General features: G+C 44.4%; 1 protein-coding gene across 1 annotated transcript in view; it reads left to right on the top strand.

Moving 5' to 3' along the window:
* Positions 1-16,513, top strand: part of LOC134441112 (protein scribble homolog) — a 17,354-nt gene extending 841 nt beyond the window's left edge. The window contains exons 2-8 of the mRNA XM_063191303.1: positions 1-30; positions 2,533-2,622; positions 7,095-7,172; positions 9,916-10,142; positions 11,484-11,703; positions 14,759-14,863; positions 16,388-16,513. The exon at positions 1-30 is cut by the window's left edge and continues 63 nt beyond it. Of these exons, the coding sequence (XP_063047373.1) occupies positions 1-30; positions 2,533-2,622; positions 7,095-7,172; positions 9,916-10,142; positions 11,484-11,703; positions 14,759-14,863; positions 16,388-16,513 (876 nt within the window). The remainder of the gene's footprint in view (positions 31-2,532; positions 2,623-7,094; positions 7,173-9,915; positions 10,143-11,483; positions 11,704-14,758; positions 14,864-16,387) is intronic.
* Positions 16,514-16,521: the final 8 nt, after the last annotated feature.

Below are 16,521 nucleotides of genomic sequence, written 5' to 3'. Positions count from 1 at the left end.
CCGGAGAAGGTCTCCCAAGTGCCATTAAGAGTAAGGCTTTATTTTTTTATGACCTTTGCCAAGGAGGTTATATGATCGTCTGAGTTTGCTGCGTGTTTGAAAGTGCAATTTATCTCAGTCATGAAGAATAGTTAGAATTTGATGGTGGTGGTAAGTATTGGTGAAAAAGATAGCATTTGTGAATGGACAGAATGAATTCTGAAAGCAAACAAATGTTACACAGTGCACCTTTAAATAGGGGTCATGAGGACGCCCCCTCAGCCAGTAGAGGGAGGTAGGTAGACATCACATCATTAGGGGTGATTGTAGTCTCTCAATCCGACGAACTGCTTTTGCTCAGTCAGCCTTCTCCTTCAGGGCAACCAAAACATGGAATAGTCTACCCAGTAACCTAAAAAGTATTACTGATTATCAGGCCTTCTCGAGGGGTGTGAAAAAATGGATATTAACCAACCAGTCTTGTCAACATTAATCATACTGTATGTTTTTTTAAAATGTGACTCACACTGTATGCCATTTTAATGTGTGTGTGGGTGTATGTGTGTGTGTGTGTGTGTGTGTGTGTGTGTGTGTGTGTGTGTGTGTGTGTGTGTGTGTGTGTGTGTTTGACCCATGGCCTGTGGATGTGCTTACTTGTTTATATCTTGTTTATGTTAATGTATTTTAACATTTGTTTTACCTGTCCAGGGACTGCAGATGGAAATTAGCTATATAGCTATAATCTGGCACAAGCCATCTTTTTACTTCTGTAATCAATCGTCGCTGTCCAAAGAAAACCACTTATCTCCACTATTATTTTTAGTTTTTTATGTTCGTTCTTTATTTATTATAAAATATAAGACAGTACTACTGGTCAGTCTCCATGGGTATATGTGTATGATAAATAATTTAGTAGCCAACTTTAATTTTGCAAATTTTTTTTTTTTTTGAAAATGTGGTTTTATAAATCAATACATAAAAAACAATGAGAAGTGGAGATAAGTGGTTTTCGTTGGACAGCAGCGCAATGTGTATTGTGCACGGTCCCTGTTGAACTAAACTAAATAAACTAAACTAAACTAAAATCACAGAGCACCCAGGGCCCCGTGTTGCCAGATTGGGTGGTTTCCTGCTGCTTAGGATGACCGTCTGCAAGTAAAAAAGGCTGAATAGGGCATTCGGAAGTTTTTTTTTTTACTGCAGATTTATGGCCATACAAATCAATAGAAATTAGTTCAAATTGGGCGGGATAGAGTGGTATGTTTTCAGTCCTGTCTTATATTTTTGTGCTTTAGCATTTAATTGTATTAATTGGCATAGGCTATTTGCTCAATCGTCAATCAAAGAAGAGCTTTAATAAGCAGGGCTCTACTGGGAAAAGGTCTCCAAAACCTTGTGGAGCTTGAAAGCTGTAGATTTCATTTTTCATTATTGAGCATTCACACAGACACACCTATCTCCTCACACTGAGAGACAATGTGGTAATCTGCTCGGGAAAAAAAAACCCAAACGTTTTCTTTTTGCTTGTGGGGATCAAATGTCAGTGAGATTGTTGAAAGGTCATAGAGTGTCATGTTGTGTGGCTTGTCTGAACAGAGTTGTCCGTGCCACCGTGAGTCAGCCTCTCGTTATGACTGGCCAGTCTGGCCCCATGTGGAGTGAACTGAGAGACCTTTCCTTAGTCAAGCTGGTGGGGGGTTAGCCAGTATCAGAGACACATGACTATCACCATTGGCTATAGCCAAAGGCTACCTATGTTGCACAGTCTCATAAGGAATTCGATATTTAAAAAAAAAACCTAACAGTATACATTTCTTGGTGAAGCAAGTTTGTAAATTTCATTCACGACACAGAAGTCTTTCCAGGAGTTGGGGTGTGTGTGTGTGTGTGGGTGGGGGGATGCTAGTCAAGGTAGTAGGTGTTTGTTGTCAAGGTGCCTGAACAACAAAGTGCTGTGAGGTAACCCTGGTAACCCTGTTGTAGGCTACGTTCTTTTCAGAGGTATCAAAAGTAAAGGTACATTCAGATAAGTCAGCCTACCTGTGTTCGAAGCAAACTGTGTTTCTTTTTTATTTTTACTTTTACTTTTGACACCTCTGGTTCTTCTCCCCCTTCTTACAGCTATTATAGCGTAGCCTGGGAAAACCCATGCTGCTTTGCTCAATCATTCCACTCTGAAAGATAGCATGGAATCTATTCCTCAGCGAGAGGGTTCCAGATCATGGTCTCCAATCATAGCGCAGGAAGGTGTGGAAAGGCAATGACTGCAGTTTGTTTGAATAGACACAACTGAAACTGTCACGCCAACTGCCAAAACAGCACAATTAAAACATCAGAAATCCTCTTCATTCACATTCACAACCAACAACAATTCTTCAGCCAGACTGAGTTGCTCCTTGCACGACTGGCCTCTTTTCAAGTTCGAGCATAGTTGAGGGAAACCCATTGAGAGTCAATAGAACCAAATCAAAAAACACCAGAAACTTGACAGACACGCTCTGGGCAGAATGGTAACTGTTGTATGCCCCCCCCCCCCCCCCATCGTCATGACAGCTGCAGATCAGAGTGAGCGGTCAGCGTGGGAGTCTGGGCATCAGCATTGCCGGAGGACGCGGCTCCCTGCCGTACAAGGAGCGCGATGAGGTCAGCAGCTCAACATCACACAGCACAGCGCCCTGACCCCACCATCACACAACACAACACAACACAACACAACACAGCGCCCCACCATCACACAACACAACACAGCATGGGCGTAGATTTGGGTAGGGACGGTCGTGACATGTCACAACCAATATTCAAGGGATATAAAATAGTCCCGACCAATTTTTGACATATTAATAAAAAAAATGAAATAACTGAACGAAAATCTACATTGATTAGTTTAATATTTCGATATACTATGCAGTGGTAGCATTCATTTAAAGAACATTTTAAATTGGCTAGTTAGTGAGCTATGATGACCCATGCCGCTATTGGCTGCAACAAGCAGGCGGAAGCAGTGGTCCACGCTGGTGGTGCTGAAAAGTGAACGCATCTGTCTCGTATTGGAATTAAACTCAAACGGCATACATGTTTCCTTCTGAATTTGACATTTATGAGCCTCAGAGATACCAAAAAGAAAAGGACGACTGGCATAAGAAGTTATGATAGCCTACCTCAACAGTAAGCCTACGGCCCCATAAGATTTCATCTACACATGTGTTGCATCGTTCGGTGTTTAGGTAAGATAAGCGTTATCCTCCTACCCTCCCTTTTCTTTTTCGAGTGCAAGTTTTAACGGTCTCGTTGTAGCCATCAATTAAAGGAACAGACCACCCTTTTTTGATTTTCACATATTTGCAGTATTTCCCAACATTATTCATGAATGTGCATATCATTTTCGTCTCAGTGTTTTCAGTACTTAGATTTGTTGGAACAGAATTATTAGCATAGCTTAGCATAATCACTGGAAGTAACTGGTATCTTTAGCATCAAGCCACAAGTGGTCACTGGACGGAATTAAATTGCTGTTTTACACTCTGGTGAATTTTACATTAATTTTAAAATGGTTTATAAGTACATTTGATTGTGTTTTATTTTGTACCATAGACTTGCATTGCTACGCCTAATGTGGCTATACTGTTAAACGGGGCAATGCAAGCCCATAGACGAAAATTATATGCACATTCATAAATAATGCTTGGAAATACTGCAAATATGTGAAAATCAAAAAAGGGTGGTCTGTTCCTTTAAGCCCTGGCAGATGCAAATAATCATGGGAATGAATGAATGAGAGAGTCATGGGAAGATGCTGGAGATGCTGCCGTTTGAATTAGTTGCTGTAGCCTGGTGGCTATCCACACACCTCACACAATGCATGCCATAATTGCAAAACATTCCTACTGTCAAACTACTCGATAGCTAAATGCGAGTTACTGCTTGCTCATTTCGGTTGCCGCGTGCCGCGTGTGCCGCATGTTATAAAAAGTTTGGCAAAAGGAATTAATTTCAAGTTTTAATTCCTCTGACATTCTGAGAATAAAAGTCAGGTTTTAGATATTGTCATGCAAAAAAGGGTCGTTTATTCTCCCAGGACAAAGGGGCTCGGTCTTGATGGAGCTTGACTGCTTTACAGAAAGGAGCCCAAGAGTAGCCTGGCCTACGACTTTAAAGGAGCCGCTGCCCTTTTAAAGTCAGATACAGATATTCTCTCTCTCTCTCTCTCTCTCTCTCTCTCTCTCTCTCTCTCTCTCTCTCTCTCTCTCTCTCCCCCCCCATTGTTATGTTGTCCAGGCCCATTAGAAATGCTTGGTTGTTGAAGCAATTTTGTTTAAATAAATGTTAAATAGAATTATCTGTGTTGAACATGTACCACTTACTGTATAGCACTGTTTTGGAAAAAGGATATGAGCCCTGGTCTAATGTGCCACCTGGTTTAAGAAACAGTCTTCCTTACTTATAGGCCCTAGACATTATTTTGGTAGGGCGCATATTGAATGAGCCTAGATTAATTTTATAATACCAGTCAGATTAATCGAGATAAAGAATCTATGTAATTTTTTTATTATTTTTTTTTGGTTGAAGTTGTCCCTACCAAAGCTCAAGCCAAACCTACGCCCTTGCAACACAGCACCAGACCATCACACAACACAACACAGCGCCCCACCATCACACAACACAACACAGTGCCCCACCATCACACAACACAACACAACACAACACAACACACAGCACCCCACATCACACAGCGCCCCACCATCACACAACACAACACAACCAACACAACATATCACATAGCACCCCACATCGCACAGTGCCCCACCATTATACAACACAACACAACACACAGCACCATCACACAGCACAGCGCCCTGACCCCACCATCACACAACACAGCAAACACAACACAACACAGCGCCCCACCATCACACAACACAGCACAGCGAACACAACACAACACAACACAACACAACACAACACAACACAGCGCCCCACCATCACACAACACAACACAGCACAACACACAACACAATACAGCACCCCACCATCACACAACACAACACAACACAACACAACACAACACAACACAACACAACACAGCGCCCCACCATCACACAACACAGCGAACACAACACAACACAACAACACAACACAGCGCCCCACCATCACACAACACAGCGAACACAACACAACACAACACAGCGCCCCACCATCACACAACACAGCGAACACAACACAACACAGCGCCCCACCATCACACAACACAACACAACACAACACAGCCAACACAACATATCGCTGATTCTTGAAAGTTTGGCATAAACATGTCCCAGCAATAAGAGTGCTAATGTTGTTCAAAATCTACAAATTTGATTCACTCCCTGTCCAACTCTTCACTGCACTATCGTAATAAAGGCCAAAAATGCCCCCCCAAAAAATATATATTTTTTTACCTTTTTAAAAGTTATTTTTTGGGGGGCTTTTCAGCCTTTATTGTTTTTTTTGTGAGACTGGATAGTGTAGGAGAGACAGGAAGCGAGCTGGGAGAGAGAGATGGGGAAGTACCGGCAAAGGACCCGGACCGGGAATCGAACCCGGGTCGGCTGAGTGGTAAACGTGTGCCCTACCATATCAGCCACGGTAGGGCCAAAAATATATATATATTTTTTTTTAAATTATAGTACTCTCAGAAGTCCCTCAGTCTATTTCTACCAGTGTGCAGTGATTTATCCCAGCTTTATCCCAGTCTAATAGAAATAGCCTTCTAGACCCTACCGTGGCCAACCGGTAGAGTTGGCCTACTGTAGCCTACTCATCTGCCATGCGGCCAACCCGGGTTCGATTCCCGGCCCTGGTCCTTTGCCGGCCCTTCCCCATCTCTCTCCCCGTTCGCTTCGTGTCCACCTCTCACACTGTCCTATCAAATAAAGTTGAAAAAGACCAAAGCAAATCTTTACAAAAAAAAAAGAAATAGCCTTCTAAAGGTCTTCTGTCGGCCCTGGACACTTCTGAAACAGCTGTGGCCACTGACTGTTACGCTGAAGTCCACAGTCTGATTTCGGCCCGAGGTCGTTTCTCGATCCTCCGATCCCCTCTCCCTCTCTCCCATAACTCTCCAGGTCGCCTTTCATACTGTCCTATTCAATGAAATAGGCCAGAAATAAATAATAATTAAATAAGCCCCCATAGAGGGCTGCCATGCCCCGATGGGTTGTTTCCAAACACTACCCCGTCTCTCTCTCCCCACTCACTTCCTGTCGCTTTTCACTCTCTGTCCATAAAGGCCCAAAAAGCCCATAAAAATATATTCAAAAAAATAAAAAAGACATGAAAGGTCCCCCAATGCCAGGCCATTAAAATCAGCCCAAATTTTCGCCCACTGTGGCTGCATCCCTGCCAACCGCACCTAACAACTCCTCAAACTGCTCTCTATTTGGCTCATTACGTCCACATTAGCATCTGTCTGGCCCCGTACTGAGCTAGCGCCACATGCGGTCCACTTCTGCACATGACAGCTCTCCGCATGAATTAGTACACTCCAGTTGCCTGCGGGACAGGCACAGAGACAGAGCCCACCGTGAAATCTTAAATCCTCCTAATAGCCTTGCTGCTCCTCAGGGGTGCGTTTCTCGAAAGAGTAGTTGTTAGCCAGTTAGCAACTTCCATAGTTGCCAATGGGAAATTGCATTGCAAACAACAAAGTAGCTAATTTAGTTAGCAACTATGGTTTTGAGAAATGCACCCCAGGAGAGGCTGACTGAAGCTTTTTGAATATGCCCCACCCCCCCCCCCCCCCTGAACGATCGTATTTATTTTTTATTATTTATTTTACTATTTGTTTGTTTGTTTACTTGTTTATCTGCCGGTGTGCTTTCAGGGTGTCTTCATCTCCAAAGTGTCCAAATGCCTCCGCCCCCACCCTCCAAGCATCTTATTTATTTTACTATTTGTTTGTTATTTTAGTTTTTTTATGTTGCTTTCAGGGCGTCTTCATCTCCAAAGTTTCCAAATACACCCACCCCTCTCCCCTCCCCTTCCCTCCAAGCATCTTATTCATTTGACTATTTGTTTGTTTGATGACTTGTTTATGTTTTATGTATCTATCTGCTGTTTATCTGTCGGTTTTCTTCCAGGGCGTCTTCATCTCCAAAGTGTCTAAAGGGGGTCCTGCTGAGAGGGCCGGGGTGCATGTTGGAGACCGAGTGCTGGAGGTGGGTTCAGTTGGCCTTGACAGCTGAGATTACCACGCTGGCAGCTTGCGGTGCTGCACAGCAAGCCAGACACACACACTCACTGGCTGACTCACTGACTGATTGCTATGTTTTCCAGCAACTCGCATGTGTGTACACTGCAATTGAGGAAAAGTAGAGGCAGCTATGAAACAGACAAAAATGATATATATTTATTTTGATTTTATTTATTTATTTGCATTTCTGAAACATATCATTGATTTGGATTCAAGCTTGGTGGAGTTGTGAGTTGTTAAGTTGCTATTCCCCTTTTGACCAGTGGAGGGCGTTGGGAGACAAATCCATCAACTTCTCTGGAACTCTTACAAGCCATCATCAGTAAAACTCTATACATGTTGTAATTTATTATTTCTAAACAACCTTTTTGGTGCTTGTGTGCCTGCATGTCCATGTACCTACCTCTGAACTTGACAGATTTACTAGCCTGTACAAATACATTTGATTGATTGAGATATTCATTTGGTGGGCTCTGACTTTTGAAGATCCACACACTCTCTGCTTGTCTCGCATGATGTTTCTTGGTGAATCAGTTGGATCTGTGCTTTTTTATCTCCTAATATGGAACCCAGACACTCAATGACCTTCCCTTCACACATGAACGAAGGAAGCGAAGGACAGCACTCTTCAGATTTTTTTCTTAGTTTATTCGCCCACGAACGTTTTGTGCAGAGCCCTTCTTCAGCAGCGTGTAAGTGTAAAGTGCTGTCCTTCGCTTCCTTCATTCATTTATGGTTCATGTGGGATTTAACACCCAGCTAAAAATCTGTGAGACTCATTAGGCGTTAGTGTGAGAGCGCGTCTCCACCACCTCTTAAGCTCCCCCTCACACATTCCTCAGGTGGATTGAAGTGACACTCAGTGAGCCTTAGCATTGCTAGACAGGGTTGCCAGATGAGGCTGATGATTTCCAGCCCAAAACATGCTCAAAACCCGCCTAAATGGTTTTTCTGCTAAATGCCATTTTTACCCGCACAAGGCCATTCTAAGCAGCCCAATTGGGCGGGAAGCAGCCCAATTGGGCAACACTGGTGCTAGACAACCATTTGACCCTTCCCTCCACTGTACATAACCTGTCAGTTGGATCCGTGCTTTTATCACCCCGGTAGTTCAACGACCTCCGTCTCTCACACACACATACAGCTGCTCACATTCATCAGGTGGGTGTGCAGTACGTGACTCTCAGCTCCAGCGCTGTCAGATCCAGACAGAAACCATCATTTGATTTGACACCCCCCTGCTGTGTTTCACCTACGCAGGGCTGGACTGGGGGAGAAATAGGACCCGTACACTTTTTTTTTCTTAAAGGGGCCCCTCATAATTAGCAACGCAGAATTGACTCACCGGTGGGCCTTGCACCCTAGTGGGCCCATATTTTCAAAAATGTAAAAAAAACATAAAAAAAAAGACATTTCTGAAAATAGGGGCCCATGAGGGTGCAGGGCCCACCGTGAAATGCTCGCTATGCCAGATGGCCAGTCCAGGCCCCTACGGTAGGTCAGCCACCAGTCAGTTACTGTAGCTGATTTCTTGCCCCACTGGCCAGCGAATCTTTTAACCTCTGGCCCTTCCGTGTGTAATCTAAAGGTCAGTTACTGTAAGTGACTCTCTTAACCTTTGCCAGCAAATCATTTAAACACTTGCTTTGTGTTGTGTGTTTTCCTTTTACTTTATTTGACCAGGGAAAACAAAATCACCTTCAAATAGATCTCTTTTTCAAGTGAGCCATACCTAATGCGCCAGCCAAGACAGTGTAACCTGTAGGTCATAACTAAGTGGCTCTCTAGTCATGACCCCAGCCGGCACATCATTTAAACCGCCCCGTGGCGTGTGTCATCACCGGTACCGCAGGTCAACGGCCAGAACATGCAGGAGGTGCTACTATTATTTTTCAGGGTTTCATTGGTTACAGTCCCTGGAGCAATGTGGCGTTAGGTGCCTTGCTCAAGGGCACTTCAGCCATGGATGGAGATGTAGGGAGAGGTCAGGGGGGATTCAAACTGGAAACCCCTAGATTGAAAGACCAACTCCCTAACCACAAGGCCACGTGCCTCCCCCACATCATTTAAACCGCCGCGTGGCGTGTCATCATCACCGATACTTGCAGGTCAGCGGCACTGATGATGGCTTAAGAGCTGAAACGCGTCTGCTTGTGGACATGGTGGTAATTTATAAATAAATAATGAGACGTAGCTTGTGAGTGCGGATTTTTCTTCTTTTACTTGCAGGTCAACGTGTGTTTTCCTTTTCCTTTATTTAACCGGGGAAAACAAAATCACATTGAGATAGATCTCTTTTTCAAGTGAGCTGTGCCCAAGGCGCCAAGACAGTGTAACCTGTAGGTCATAACTAAGTGGCTCTCTAGTCAGTCCCAAGTCGGCATATCATTTACTGTAAACTTCCCCGTACAGGGACGTAACCAGACATTTTCAAATACCGGGGTCAAATACTGCATGCTGTACTGCATATTGTACATTTGGAATGCTTCAGACACTTCAGTCAAACTAGCTTTCATTATTCACTGCCTTGAGGATAAATGGGGGTGGCGTATACAGACTGAATTTATCATTGTCGAATGATCATATATCGATTTTCATCATAGATACATTTTACATTACTGAAAAGAAAATACAGAGGACATGACCTCTGTGTCCTCAATGGTACTTACAGCCATGGCCGCGTGGTGTGTCATCTACGGTACTTGCAGGTGAACGGGCAGGATATGCATGAGGTGACCCACCACGTGGCGGTCAGCGCCCTGAAGAACGCCGGGAGCTGCATCAAGATGAAGGTGTTGAGGTCGCGACCCCTGCAGCCACCGCCACCCGAGCCGGACGCCACCGACGATGATGATGACCCCGTCGGGAGAATGGCGGAGCCGGGGAGCGCAGGAACAGCAGCGAGACACCAGCAGCACGACACGTCCGATACACAGTAAAAGAATATCACAGTTATTATACGTAACTCTTATAGGTGCACTGTGTAGCATGGTGGTCAGATAGGTATGGCAACTATGGTGCTCACTGAAACTGTTTGCTGCCTATTGCCAAATTTGATCTGTCCATGAATATTTGCAAATTAATGAACTATAGTATTTACTAGTACGACTAATGTACAGTTAAGGTCAGATTAGACTTCTGCAACTGCGCTCGTCAAAACTCGCCTGGGAGTGGCCACGAACCAACATTGTATTCATGCATCTGCATTAGTCTGCAGCTAAAAATGTCTATTTCTGGAAATTCCAAAGGGCAGACATGGAGAAGATCCACCTTTTCAAGTGTGATGAATACATAGAATTTGATAGTGGTGGTGGTAAGCCTTAATGAAAAATGTAACAATTGTGAATGAGCAGCATGAATTCTGGAAAGAAACCTCTAAAACTATTAGTGCATCTTTAAAGAGTTGAAATCAACTCCAGTTCAGATAGCTTTTGGTCACACTCAAAACAGTGTTAATTTGGTCACTGTAACATTTAGTCCTACTTGTTAAATCCTACTCAATTATTTGTAATTATTTGTAATAATATCACGATTAGAGATGTCCGATAATATCGGCCCACAGATATTATCGGCCCGATAATAGCATAAAATATAATATCGGTCAATATCGGTATCAGATTTTTGACCCATCAAAACCGATATAATAATCCTTGAATTACTGTACACTTTTCTCCGTATTTATTTTTCTATTTTGCACAGACGATGTTCATATTTGGAAAGCTTTGTTGCATTTGAGAATGCATCTAGTGGGGCATTACAATAAAATTAAGCATATTTTGTTCCACAACAGCAGATTTGTAATGTTACCTAAAATGTATTATGAGGAAAAATAACCCACATATATCGGCATCGGTATCGGCCGATATCGGAATCGAAAATTGAGAGTTGGACAATATCGGCATATCGGATATCGGCAAAAAAGCCAATATCGGACATCTCTAATCACGATACAGTATCATGACTCTGAGTATCAGGATTTCTCGATTCGATCCAATTACAGCCCTAGGATGACCACCCATCCACTCTGCTTCAGGCGCCGCGCCACCATTCCAGAGTTAATATTAGGCGGTGGTGGTGGTGGTGGTGGTGCTGGTGGTGGTGGTGGGGCTGGTTGCGAAGGCAGCATCTATGGAGGTGGAGGAGGAGGAGGTGAAGGAGGAGAAGGAGGAGGAGGTGGAGGAGGAGGAGGAGGAGGAGGTGGAGGAGGAGGAGGAGGAGGAGGAGCAGGTGTGAGGCCCCATGTCATATTAACGCCCCATTTTTTACCGTGTATCAGCAGCGAAGGCAGCATCTCTGGAGGCGGAGGAGGAGCAGGTGGAGGTGGAGGAGGAGCAGGTGTGAGGCCCCATGTCAAGCAGCATCAGCAGCAGCAGCAGTCCAGTGTGGAGGCTCCTCAGCCGGCCTCTTCAGCGGGGCCGTCATCCGCAGCAGCCCCGGATTACAGCCTCAGCAGCAAGAGGATCGAGGCCACGGTGGTCTGCAATGGCAATGGGGTGGTGAGTAATCCTGTCTCTGTGTGTGTGTGTGCGTGCGTGCGTGCGTGTGTGCGTGCGTGCGTGCGTGCGTGCGTGTGTGTGTGCATGTGTGCGTGCACGTGTGCGTGCGTGTGTGTGTGTGTGTGTGTGCGTGTGGATCGAGGCCGTGGTGGTCTGCAATGGGAATGGACTGATGAGTCATCATCATAATCCTCATCCTCATCAGACCACTCGGGCTGTGACTTAGCCATCTTGAAAAGCCTGTGTGTGTGTGTGTGTGTGTGTGCGTGTGTGTGTGTGTGTGTGTGTGTGTGTGTGTGAGAGAGAGAGAGAGAGAGAGAGAGAGAGAGAGAGAGAGAGAGAGAGAGAGAGAGAGAGAGAGAGAGAGAGAGAGAGAGAGAGCATGTGCATGTGTGTGCGCATGTGTGCGCATGTGCCCATGTGTGTGTGTGCAAACAAACACAAAAACCCGATCGTGTACAGAGAGTATTACTTTTTTCCTGATTTCCTATTTCTATTTGTTTAGTTACCCCTTTATGTTTGTGCGCTTTCATTTTCAATAGATCTGATTGAATTGATCCCATTCAAGATATGTCATTCAGTAATGCTACACAACAGAATGGAGCCACCGAGTAAATTTCAATCAAAATGTCAATGATGTGTCCTTTCAGCACCAACAAAAACGCATGAAGGTCACCAACACTTATCTATGCTCCCAAAAGTTTAAAAGCACTGTGTGTCTTTTCAGTTCTCTTTTGAAAAAAAGGTTCGCACACTCCTTTGGAGTTTTTCCTCTTTTTATGCCAATGAATGAATATAAAAGAAAAAAAGTACTTAAAGAGAAAAAAATTGTGTGTGAAGCTTTTTTTTTAAAAATGGCACTTTTTTGTTCAGCACCAGGTATTGTGCCCGAGCAAAGCCACAAGTGAATCTCTCCCAGCACCTGTTTTTATTTTATTTCATTTTTTTAATTGATTTTTTTAAAAACATTTTTTTAAACAGCAAACAAGGAACAAAACACACACAAACCACAGGAAGACGAAAACAAAACAAAAAACATAAACAAAGTGCCCACACATATCAACCACAACCCACACCGACCTCCACTCCCTCTAGTCCAGGGGTCGGGAACCTTTTTGGTGGAGAGAGCCATAAACGCCCATTTTTTAAAAAATATTTTTTGTGAGAGCCATACCATTTTCGCCATTATTTCTAATGCTAATTGTCATGCACAGAAGGGAATAAAAGTAACGCTTGCATTGGGGACAAGAAGGGAGAGCTAACGAAAGAAGAACTAAAACTACTTGTAGATGTGCTGATGTGCATTTAAGAAGCCACGCGCATGCATTACCTTAAGTTTCTATCTTTTATGCATCGGAGTTGCCAATGAGCAATGAGAATGACGGAGGTGCTTCTATTCTAGCCATCAGACAGACACAGGGAAGGTGCATGAGGGAGGAGGGAGGGAGAGAGAACTTCAAGACAGGATGCTCATCTTGGTCGCGCTGACATAGTTAACATTTTACAGTTGATATGTGGCTGACATGTCTATTTTTAGTAATTCGCGAAAATGCCCTACAAAGCGCGTCCCTTACCGACATGCGTCCCCAATACAGAACGCATGATTTAACCGCCAAATAGGCTACAGGGCGATTCCGTATTTCAGGGGACGAATGGCAACCCTACGTTTGCCTTCGCATTGTGGCACCAGTTATCTCGCAATCACACTAAACTGGGAAAGACTTACGTCAGTTGATTCAGCAAAAGTTCTTCCTGTAATCGAGGGAGAAGTACAGCGCTGCATTTATATCCCTCACTTGCGTTTCCTCCACTTGATTTGCCATCATAATGGCACGGTCGTGAACAGTTTCTTTGTTTTGGATACAACCGTTAGCCAGCTGAACTTTAGGTAAAGCATTACGGATGGAATGTTATCTCACACGACACGACCCAGCGCTGGCAAAAAAACGCGTTTTTCATATCTGTACAGTAGCCTTCGTCGAAGGCCTGTGCTTGGCTCAGCTGATCGGACCTGGGATGGATTAAATGCGCGATCATACTTTATATTTTGAATATTATCTTAACTTTTCGATTTCAGTAGGTCCATTTTTAATTTAGTGCCGTAACAAAATTATTCATGGCTTATTGAGTAAACAAATGACAGGTTTGTCCGAGAGCCACATGCAGTTCCCAAAAGAGCCACATGTGGCTCGCGAGCCATAGGTTCCCGACCCCTGCTCTAGTCTAAAAATAATACAACAATGGCCCCCAAATCCGTTCAAACTCTTCCTCCCTCCCTCCCCAACACTAAAGGTGACCCGCTCAAACCTGGCAATCCTCGACATTAGTTCAGTCTTCAGCCCACTCCACAAATGAACAGGATGCAGACGACTTCCAGTGTCTCCGAATAATGCGACATCCTGATGTAGTCGCCATACAGTACGCACCCATAGCTTGTTCCCAGCACCCATAGCTTGTTCCCAGCACCCATAGCTTGTTCCCAGCACCCATAACTTGTTCCCAGCACCCATAGCTTGTTCCCAGCACCCATAGCTTGTTCCCAGCACCCATAGCTTGTTCCCAGCACCCATAGCTTGTTCCCAGCACCCATAGCTTGTTCCCCATAGCTTGTTCCCAGCACCAGTATTACTGAAGTGTGCACATTCTCTGCACTCCAAGAAGGAATGTCATTTTTTGACACATGCATTGTGTTCAGATAGTTTTAGCGCATAGTGTGTGGAATGTGACACACAAACGGTGTATTATTCAGCTAAAATACTGTGTCTGACAAATTTTGTGTACATTTTTTTCCTTATTTTAAATGTATTTTAAATTTACAACGTAGACAATTACTCATCACAAACCAGGAATGTGGCTTGTACAGTATATGACTCAAAACAGACTTTGTGTCATTGAGTCCTTGTTATTACACTGTCATCATTACCCATTTCTTACACAAATCTGACACATCTAACAAATGACATAAAACGTGTTGTTCCCTGAGCATGCAAACACAGTTTGTATCATTTCTGACGCAGGACTTCTTTAAAGTGTGCCTTTTTGGATGTCCTTTTAGAGTCGAGGTGGTGTGGAGCAGCGCAGTAGCAGCAGCACAGGCCTGAAGAGCAGCAACGCCTCCTTCAAAAGCAGCGCCCTCCAGGTCGTGAAGACTACCATGGCGGTAAGTGCAGACACCCATTAGCAACTCTGAAAAGATATTTCTTTTTTATGTTTTTTTTATGAGCTTGTATGCCTTTATAGACAGGACAGTGTGAGATGGAGACGGGAAGCGAGTGGGATAGAGAGACGGGGCGTCCACGTGAAAAGATATTTCTCTGTCTCTACACCCCCCCACCAACCAAATCACATACCTCAATTTCAGTCTGACAACAGGAAAAGCTTTTGAATCGAGGCAGTTTCTTGTACATCTTTAAATTGCACCCTCTGTATTCAGGTAGAGTGCGATTTATTTTGGTGCTTGTTTCTGCTGTTGTTTGTTCTGAAACTTTCGTATACGTGCAGACTTTGTTTTCCAGCAAAACAAAATAACAAATCACATGAAAAAACACAATAACAGAAAAGGAAAATGGATTGAAAAAATACCAAGGCAAAGCGAATCTGTGTGGTTTGTACGGTATGAGTTGCAATCAACATGGAGAGACAGACTTCCAGTGAAACTCATTTACTAGACCAGGGGTATCAAACTCAAAAATGATTGTTGGCCAAAATCAAAAAAGTCGTGGGCCGAACTCAATATTGCAGAACCCAAAATTGTGCGTGTGTGCACTTAATACTCATAGTTAAATACATTTCACACACACTCTTTCCCGTCCCAGTTGTGCCTGCCCATTTAGTTCTCCATATGAGTGTGTGTGATATATGCGCAGTCATATCCTGTGACACACCAAATTTCATGTTCAAGTCTTAATACGCTATATACATTTATGGTGTATGTTGGCCAACTGTAATACACGTTTGAAAGGATCTCGAGGATCGAATAAAATGACTCTGCGGGTCAGATTTGTTTGACATCCCTGTAACTAGACCAGACTTAGACGATCACTGCACACAGCTGAACAGCAGCACTTAATCATTCCAGCCCACGATTGACTTGCCTGTCAATCTGTGACAAGAAATCTCCTCATTTTTATTTGCTTGTCTCTTTCACTCTTTTCCTCCCTGCTCCCTCCCCCTCCCCCTCCACCCCTCCATCTCCCCCTCCCTCTCCCTCTCTCCCTCTCCCTCTCCCTCTCTCTCTCTCTCTCTCACTCTGGCGATATCGCTTTCTTTGCCCCCCACAATAACCATAATCTCTGAATCCTCTTTCTCACCCCCATCTCTCTCTCTCTCTTTCTCTCTCCCTTCTTTCATTGGCTGTATGAATCCCCTGGTCCACTTCTCTCTCTCTCTCTCTCTCTCTCTCTCTCTCTCTCTCTCTCTCTCTCTCTCTCTCTCTCTCTCTCTCTCCCCCTTCTTCCATTGGCTGTATGAATCCCCTGGTCCACTTCTCTCTCTCTCTCTCTCTCTCTCTCTCTCTCTCTCTCTCTCTCTCTCTCTCTCTCTCTCTCTCTCTCTCTCTCTCTCTCTCTCTCTCTCTCTCTCTTTCCCTCTCTCTCCAAACCTATTCCCCAATCTCCACCATCATATCCCCTCATGTTATTGGCTGTGAATCCCCCATGTGTCCCCAAATGCCTGCCAACCCTAGATACCTCGGATCATCCTGACCCACCCCTCCACCTCGGACGAGGACATCGAGCCCCTCACCCCCAGCGCTGACGAGGGGAGCCTGGAGGACTCCGATGAGGCCGACGCCCACCTGCACTCCGACTGAACAGCTGG

The sequence above is a fragment of the Engraulis encrasicolus genome, chromosome 24 (genome assembly GCF_034702125.1).
Source record: "Engraulis encrasicolus isolate BLACKSEA-1 chromosome 24, IST_EnEncr_1.0, whole genome shotgun sequence".
NCBI lineage: Eukaryota > Metazoa > Chordata > Actinopteri > Clupeiformes > Engraulidae > Engraulis > Engraulis encrasicolus.
The sequence above is the reverse complement of the archived record's forward strand: the minus strand, read 5'-3'. Positions and strand labels throughout refer to the sequence as shown.